General features: G+C 42.7%; 1 protein-coding gene across 1 annotated transcript; it reads left to right on the forward strand.

The window, feature by feature from the left end:
* The first annotated feature begins 3,951 nt into the window (after positions 1 to 3,951).
* On the forward strand, positions 3,952 to 8,341 carry LOC147302802 (protein NLRC3-like). The gene is made up of 3 exons (XM_086284442.1): positions 3,952 to 4,225; positions 4,330 to 6,115; positions 8,164 to 8,341. Exons 1-3 carry the CDS (start codon positions 3,952 to 3,954, stop codon positions 8,339 to 8,341), a joined length of 2,238 nt encoding a protein of 745 aa, XP_086140568.1.
* Positions 8,342 to 8,837: the final 496 nt, after the last annotated feature.

Here is an 8,837-nt window from a genome sequence, read left to right on the forward strand (position 1 = left end):
GCATCTACTTTGCCCTTTGTCTGGTGCTTTGGACAAAGACGTCCAATGAAACTCAGAACAACACAGTTTGCACCACCAGCAGGCAGAGGAAGTGGCTGACATCCAGAAATCCTACCAGTGGCTGAACAAAGCTGGACTGAAAGACAGCACAGAGGCACTAATCATGGCAGCACAGGAACAAGCTCCGAGCACAAGACCCATAGAGCCCGGGGTCTACATGGCTCTTTTTGGGGGGGTTGTGTTGTATTAATAGTGACTTTGTTTCTTTGGACCAAAATCTTTTGTTTTTCAGTTCAGTTGCAACATTGACTAACACTAATGCAGGGGTCGGCAACCTGCGGCTCTTTAGTCCTTACAGTGCGGCTCCTCGTGGTTTGGGAAAATAAATTAGAAGTATTTAGCTGAAGTGTATTTTATTTATGTTCTTTTTTAACTTGTAGTTCTAAATTGGAAGATTTTTGTGATATTGAAATATAAAAAGAAAATTATATTTTTTATTTTTTCATCGTTCAAATAAGCGTCACACTCGCGGAAGCCGGTGTACCCGCCGAAACGCCGTGCATTTATCGAGACTTTCAGCCCCAGGTAGGCCAATTATGGCTCTTCGGATCCACATTATGTCAGCAGCTGTTCTCCACCGTGAACTATGTTAAAAACAAACACCGCTCACGCCTCACAGACGACAGCTTACAGTCCTGTAAAGATGAAAGTGACTTCGTACAGCCCCGATCTGCAGAATTTTGCAAATATCTATTTTTCATCTTTCAGCAGCATAGAGCTTTTTTTCCAATTACTTTTTAAAAGTCAGGTCAAGGCTCCAAAAGCCCAAAGGAGATATAAGGGTGGCGGCTCACAGCAGTTTTTGTTTGCTACATCATTTTAGTTCAGCTGGGTGTCTTTCCTTTGGTTATATTTCTTTAAGAGTTCAAATGTGTTCATTACATAAATAACATGTAATTTTCTCTGTAGCACTTCATGGATTTCATAAGCAACACACCTTAGTTGTTCACACAAAGCATAAAGGTAAAAAACAGTATATACAGTGTTATCTTCATTCTAGATGTCAAAAAGTATTTGTGGCTCCCAGTGTTTTCTTTTGCGTGGAAACTGGCTCCAAATGGCTCTTTGGGTCCTGAAGGTTGCTGACCCCTGACCTAATGGTATATTTTTTTAGCTGGATCGTTCTATAAAAACATGAATCAAATCTGAGAAAAGTTTCCACCTGACCTGTTGAATGTTATTGACGCCAGAAGTTTGCCTTCATACTGTGTTTCTTGCATGCCTTTTGTGGTGTACTAATTGATGTGAAATGAATGCAATGTGGTTGTGTTTGCAGAGGTCAGAGGTCACAGTCTCCAGCATCCAGCTGTGTGTCTGTGAGGAGTGACTGGTCCAGAGAAATACTTCCTCCAGTCTTCAGTGATGAACCTGCAGCAACAATGTTCTTCAATCATGGAGCTCAGCTGACCATGTAAGAGAGCTGCTGACTCAGAGTTCAAAGGTTGTTTCTATAAATGTTCTGCCAGTGACATCATAACTTAACCTAACACTGGTCTGTGTATGAAGTATCATTTAGTAGCAGTTGTTAAAGTTGTATAATGATGATGCTAGTTTGGGGTGTATTTTCCTGCTGATGCAAATGCATCTACTTTGCCCTTTGTCTGGTGCTTTGGACAAAGACGTCCAATGAAACTCAGAACAACACAGTTTGCACCACCAGCAGGCAGAGGAAGTGGCTGACATCCAGAAATCCTACCAGTGGCTGAACAAAGCTGGACTGAAAGACAGCACAGAGGCACTAATCATGGCAGGACAGGAACAAGCTCCGAGCACAAGACCCATAGAGCCCGGGGTCTACATGGGTCTTTTTGGGGTGTTGTGTTGTATTAACAGTGACTTTGTTTCTTTGGACCTGACCAAAATCTTTTGTTTTTCAGTTCAGTTGCAACATTGACTAACACTAATGCAGGGGTCTTTTGTTATATTTCTTTAAGAGTTCAAATGTGTTCATTACATAAATAACATGTAATTTTCTCTGTAGCACTTCATGGATTTCATAAGCAACACACCTTAGTTGTTCACACAAAGCATAAAGGTAAAAAACAGTATATACAGTGTTATCTTCATTCTAGACGTCAAAAAGTATTTGTGGCTCCCAGTGTTTTCTTTTGCGTGGAAACTGGCTCCAAATGGCTCTTTGGGTCCTGAAGGTTGCTGACCCCTGACCTAATGGTATATTTTTTTTTAGCTGGATCGTTCTATAAAAACATGAATCAAATCTGAGAAAAGTTTCCACCTGACCTGTTGAATGTTATTGAAGCCAGAAGTTTGCCTTCATACTGTGTTTCTTGCATGCCTTTTGTGGTGTACTAATTGATATGAAATGAATGCAAAGTGGTTGTTTTTGCAGAGGTCAGAGGTCACAGTCTCCAGCATCCAGCTGTGTGTCTGTGAGGAGTGACTGGTCCAGAAACAGACCTCCAAACTTCAGTCATGAACCTGCAGCAACAATGTTCTTCAATCATGGAGCTCAGCTGACCATGTAAGAGAGCTGCTGACTCAGAGTTCAAAGGTTGTTTCTATAAATGTGTTCTACCAGTGACATCATAAATGATTCCTAATGGTGGTCCGGGTACGATAATGCTAGTATTAATCGTAGTAGTAATGCAATCCAAGGTAATGATTTCTTCTCTGTTGCTGTGAACGTCTCTGCAGCCGTCTGTACTCTAATCTGAGACAACTATTACTGACAGAAACCATCACATCATCCAGTTTGTGTGTTTGCAGCTGCTTAAAAGATTTTAAACAGATTAATCAGTAATTCATGTGTTTGTGTTTGCAGAGGTCAGAGGTCACAGTCTCCAGTATCCAGCTGTGTGTCTATGAGGAGTGACTGGTCCAAAGAAATAGTTCCTCCAAACTTCAGTCATGAACCTGCAGCAACAATGTTCTTCAATCATGGAGCTCAGCTGACCATGTAAGAGAGCTGCTGACTCATTTACGGGTGTTTGAAATTCTGTGACCACTTTGTAATTTTAGTTTATATTTTTAAAGTGTTTTTATTTGTAGTTGCCTGTATTTTTATTACACTGTGTGTAACGTGGTGGTTTGTGCTGTTTGGGATTGTTTTGGTGTATTTGTGTCAGAACATCAGATAAATGATTTCATCACATTTTAAAAGAAAGTATCAGGATAATAATCTGAACTGAGTCATCAGAAATAGAAAGATGGTCTCAACAGGCCACTGAGCTGATCTCCAAAGAAATGCAGAAGATTGAAGAGTCCGAGGCTGTTTATTTGTCACAGGCATCGTCATACACGTACAACACAGTGAAATGTGCTGAGCTGCTCCTGTGACTGGACAAAACATTAGAAACAATCATTAAATGAAATAATGAAACATTGTGCAGATGTAATGTTAAAGTGCTTTGTGCCACATTAGCACAGCATGTACTGACAGAGCAGTGCAAGCAGAACAAAGTAAATGAGCAAAGTGATGTAAACAGAGTAACTGAACAGAGTGAGCAGAGTAATATCAGCAGTAATGAAGCAGCAGGATCAGTGTAGCAGCGTGTGACGTCATAATGAATCAGGTATGATCTGAAATATGACAGTGAGACAAGAACATGATGTAAGGTCCTGTTTAAACCCTGATGGTGATGCTATGAGGGGAGCATGTTCTGATTTAGGACTTGGATGGTCTGAGGATAGAAGCTCCTCTTTGTTTGTGTCCTGATGGTGCAGAAGCTTCTGCCTGATTGGCTCTGTGATGAAGGCTTTTACTGTGGAGTTTGTAGGCTGATCACTCTGTGTTTAATAAGACAGGCAGGAACAGCAAAGGAAACTTGGATTCTGAACTCAAACACAAGTTTCTCCACTTTGACTTTTCTCTGTGACCATCAGAGCTTCTGCACAGTGTCATCAAATCTGGATGTTTGTCACTGACAGTCAATGATTTTAGTGATAAAGAAATGTGTTCACAGAGGGAGGAAGAGGAAGAGGAGTGGTGTCTGTGAGGAGGAGCAGCTGTCCTGCTGTGCTTTGTGTCAGGACGTCCTGAAGGATCCAGTCTCTACCAGCTGTGGACACTGGTTCTGCAGACAGTGCATCTCCTCATACTGGGACCAGTCTGCTTCATCAGGAGACTGGTCCTGTCCCCAGTGTGGAGAAAGATCCAGAACCAGAGCTGGACTGCAGACAGCCAGTCAGAGCAGCTGTGTACAAAGTAAGACTGAACATCTGTCTGCTGATGGACTCATTTCTGAAAACTGGACTTCTTGTTGTTGTTCAGACATTGAAGAGTTTTCTTTCTGTTTTTCTTTCTTTCAGCAGATGTTGGTCTGCAGGAGGTTTTAGATGAACATAAGATCAGTCTGAGGAGGAGATGTGAACGTGTGACTGAAGGAAGTGATGAAACAGGAAGTAGAACCCTCCTCAACAGGATTTACACTGAGCTCTACATCACAGAGGGACAGAGTGAAGAGGTTCATAGCCAACATGAGGTGAGGCAGCTGGAGACAGCTTCCAAGATGGACGCCCTCCATGACACTCCAATCAGGTGCCAGGACATCTTTAAAGCCTTACCTGACCAACAGAGACCCATCAGAGTGGTTCTGACCAACGGCGTGGCTGGTGTTGGAAAAACCTTCTCAGTGCAGAAGTTCACTCTGGACTGGGCAGAGGGCTTGGAGAACCAACATGTCAGTGTGGTGGTTCTGCTTTCATTCAGGGAGCTGAACCTGATCAGAGAGGAGCAGTACAGTCTTCTGGAGCTGCTCCATGTTTTCCATCCAACATTACAGAAGGTCACAGCAGAGAAGCTGGCTGTCTCTCAGCTTTTGTTCATCTTTGACGGCCTGGATGAAAGCAGACTTTCATTGGATTTCACCAACAGGAAGCTGCTGTCTGATGTCACACAGAAGTCATCAGTCAGCCAGCTGCTGACAAACCTCATCCAGGGGAATCTGCTTCCCTCGGCTCTCGTCTGGATAACTTCCCGACCTGCAGCGGCCAATCAGATCCCTCCTACATGTGTTGACAGGCTAACAGAAGTACGAGGCTTCACTGACGCCCAGAAGGAGGAGTACTTCAGGAGGAGATTCAGTGATGAAGAGCTGTCCAGCAGAATCATCTCCCACATGAAGACATCCAGGAGCCTCCACATCATGTGTAGAATCCCAGTCTTCTGCTGGATCACTGCTACAGTTCTGGAGCACATGTTGACTACAGAGCAGAGAGGAGAGCTGCCCAAGACCCTGACTGACATGTACTCACACTTCCTGCTGGTTCAGACAAAGAGGAAGAAGAACAAGTACCACGAGGGACATGAGACGAGTCCACAGGAGCTGACGGAGGCTGACAGGGAAGTTCTTCTGAAGCTGGGGAGGCTGGCGTTTGAACATCTGGAGAAAGGAAACATCATGTTCTACCAAGAAGACCTGGAGCAGTGTGGTCTGGATGTGACAGAGGCCTCGGTGTACTCAGGAGTTTGTACAGAGATCTTCAAAAGAGAGTGTGTGATCTTCCAGAAACCAGTCTACTGCTTTGTTCATCTGAGCATCCAGGAGTTTCTGGCTGCAGTCTACATGTTCCACTGTTTCACCAACAGGAAGTCAGAGGTGCTGAAGAACTTCCTGGGAAAAAAATACAGAGAGTCATCTCTGGATGATTTTTTGATGGAAACACTAATAAAATCCCTCCAGAGTAAAAATGGTCGTCTGGACCTGTTTGTTCGCTTCCTTCATGGCCTCTGTCTGGAGTCCAACCAGAGACTCTTAGGAGGTCTGCTGGGTCAGATAGAGAACAGTCCAGAAACCATCCAGAGAGTCATCAAGAATCTAAAAGAAAGGAAGACAAAATCTTCTCCTGACAGAAGCATCAACATCTTCCACTGTCTGATGGAGATGAACGACATCTTATTATCTCAGGAGATCCAAGAGTTCCTGAAGTCAGAGAACAAATCAAAGAAACTCTCTGAGATCCACTGCTCAGCTCTGGCCTTCATGCTGCAGATGTCAGAGGAGGTTCTGGATGAGTTGGACCTGAAGAAGTACAACACATCAGCAGTGGGACGACAGAGACTGATTCCAGCTGTGAGGAACTTCAGAAAGGCTCGGTGAGTCCAGATGTGATCATTAATATTATCAGTTGGTGATAGTTTAGTTACTCAGTCATAAACTGCAATCATTTCTTATTTGAGGTCACACTAGGGCTGCCACAAACGATTATTTTTGTGATTATTTGACTAATCAGATCAAAAATAAAACATACAGCTTATTGCACCAGCATGCATCTGCTGTTATGTAACTATCATTAGCTTACAGCTTAGAGTTTTTAAGGTATGTGCTAACTAAAAATAAAGACCAGATGATAGTTTATTAAACTTTTAATGAAATTTGCAGATTGTAGCAACAAACAGAAAGGCCCCCAAAATGTGTGCCGAGTTCTTCAGTGTGATTTCTCCACGGTGAAAGCTCACTGTGCTCCACATAGTTATGAAGATCTTTGTTAACCACATTAGCTTCACATTAGTAACTTTGTCCTCGACAGCTCGGCCATCTTCAGAACCTGCCCAGGAATTGAACTGCACATGTGCACTGGCTCCAGACGTGGGGTTGTCCTGCATAGTCAGTGGTGTCAGTAGATCATTAAGTAAAATAATATGTAACTAGATTCCTTTGAAAGAGCAACCATGGACGACAAAGCTGGGCGGAGTCTGCTCTAAGACACCAAATGAGCAAATGTTTGCTGACCTGTATCAGTGATCACCTTTTTGTTGGCCTGGTCCCCCAGTCCTCCCACTCCCCCCGGTCCTCGGTGGATGCTGTCACTTCCTCTGACACTGGCTCACCATTTATGTTGTGTCAAAAATCAAACGTGAAGATCTAATTTACTCTAAACTCTCTGACTGTTACTAATATAGTCATAAAATATGCAACAACCACTGGAGATGAAGCTTCAACTTGCAGAAAATAGTTTATTAAAATCAGTTTGAATAAACCCAAGGCTCAGAGCAAAAGAGACAAAAGCGCCCCCAAGTGGTCAGACAATAGACGAACAGAATAAACCCTATCAAAGACAAACACGCTGGAAGCATCTTTTCTAACACTCAAGTATTTATTAGCATTTATTATAAATTTATTGTGACTTTGAAGACGTTCAGTGTTTCCTTTGGTATAACGGAGGTCTGACTACAGTCCAGTAAACACACTGATTAGGATTATAGATTAAACTGCAGTAATACTTTCACAGTGTGCAGTGATGCACAGGTCCGAGTGGTTTTACACTGAAATTCTCAACAACAGGAAACTATAAGAATTTGTTACTCTAATAATAAACATAGAAGAAGAAAAACATTTTTCATTTAGAGTTGATGAATATAAATGAATTTGAACTTTACAAACCAATCAAAGACAAACTGATCCATGTGAGTTTATAACAATATTCAAAGGCTGCTGCTGGACACAGACAGGTAACATCATTTTGACTTGCTGTCATAAACACTGAAGCGCTGAACATTAATACAAGTCTGTTTCTGCCAACTAGTGATAAACCTGCAGACTAATGGCACAGAAAGCTAAAAGGAGCCAATCATTTCTGTGTTTAGTTCCCCTGAAATCAGATGTGATATCAGCAGCTCTGAGTTCATTCATCATTATTGTCCAGTGATGAGATTTCTGCTCCGTTTGGTGACAGTCAGCAGATTTTTCCTGAGTGTGGACGTGAACAGTCGTACCTGACAGCAGCAGGTAGCAAACAGAGATCATCTTTCCAGCTGGAACTCTTCACTGAGCTGAGCTCATTCAAAATGTTCTGGATTCAAGACAGGAAACAGTCCACATGTGTGTCTTCACTCTGACTCTGGATCAGATCTCACTGACAGACTGTGGACATTATGGAAGCCTAAATGTGACACCATCTTCCTCCTTCATCTGCAGATTAAAGCCAAACAAAGATTCTCATTAAAAGTCTGCAGGTCTGAGAGAGACTCAATCGTTGTGTCATGTCAAACACAGTAAGAGGAGCTGAAGCACAGATGTGAAGAGCAGATGTTCATCAGATTATGACCTCACTCTGTTTTGTCTTCATATACATTCAGTCTGTGTTTATAATGCAGACTTTTTGCTTTTATAATAACACATTTTATATTTTCTGTAATCTCAGACTGACTCGGTGTCGACTCTCAGGGACTCATTGTGAAGTTGTGGCCTCGGCTCTGAAGTCCATCCCCTCCCACCTGACAGAGCTGGACATGAGTGAGAACAAGCTGCAGGATTCAGCAGTGAAGCTTCTGTGTGCTGGACTGGAGAGTCCAAACTGTCGACTGGAGACTCTGAGGTGAGTTCACTGACTGCAGCTGTTGTTGTTTTTCTATATTTCTGATCTTTGATATTTGAAACGTTCTTTAGTTCCTAAATGTTCAGGATGTGTCTGAAGACAAATGTGAAGACGTTTGAGTGCTTTCAGAAATGTTGTGTCTTTCCAAACGACTGAACAACAGTTTTTCCTCTTGGCTCCAAATAGAAGTGACAGACTTGAGCAGGGTTCATTTAAAGGCTGACAGAAGTGGAGTGGTGATGGGGAGATGTTTGTCAGGACAGCTTTTCAGCCTCCACAGGTTCATGTTGTGCTCCGTCAGTCAGTGAAGATGAAGTCAGTACTGATGAGGCTGTAGAGTGTGTGAGGAATGTGAATGAGGCTGTTGGAGATCTGATGATAGCAGATAAAAACAGGCTGCAGAGACTTTGAGCTTGTGTGGAAACAGACAGAGAAAAGAAAGACATGAATGTCAAAGCTAATAAAGGTGAAGTTAGGAGCTGTGATGATGTTCATGTATC

The sequence above is a fragment of the Aulonocara sp. 'chitande type north' Nkhata Bay genome, linkage group LG23, assembly GCF_057382095.1.
Source record: "Aulonocara sp. 'chitande type north' Nkhata Bay isolate Kocher_YH1m ecotype deep benthic linkage group LG23, A_spYH_male_GT1.1, whole genome shotgun sequence".
Lineage (NCBI taxonomy): Eukaryota > Metazoa > Chordata > Actinopteri > Cichliformes > Cichlidae > Aulonocara > Aulonocara sp. 'chitande type north' Nkhata Bay.

Bases quoted from the DNA above. Each gene is read 5' to 3' on its own strand.
- LOC147302802 (XM_086284442.1), top strand. From the start codon at position 3,952: ATGATTTTAGTGATAAAGAAATGTGTTCACAGAGGGAGGAAGAGGAAG. The intron at 4,226-4,329 runs GTAAGACTGAAC...TCTTTCTTTCAG, and splicing joins TCAGAGCAGCTGTGTACAAA to CAGATGTTGGTCTGCAGGAG. The intron at 6,116-8,163 runs GTGAGTCCAGAT...CTGTAATCTCAG, and splicing joins AGGAACTTCAGAAAGGCTCG to ACTGACTCGGTGTCGACTCT.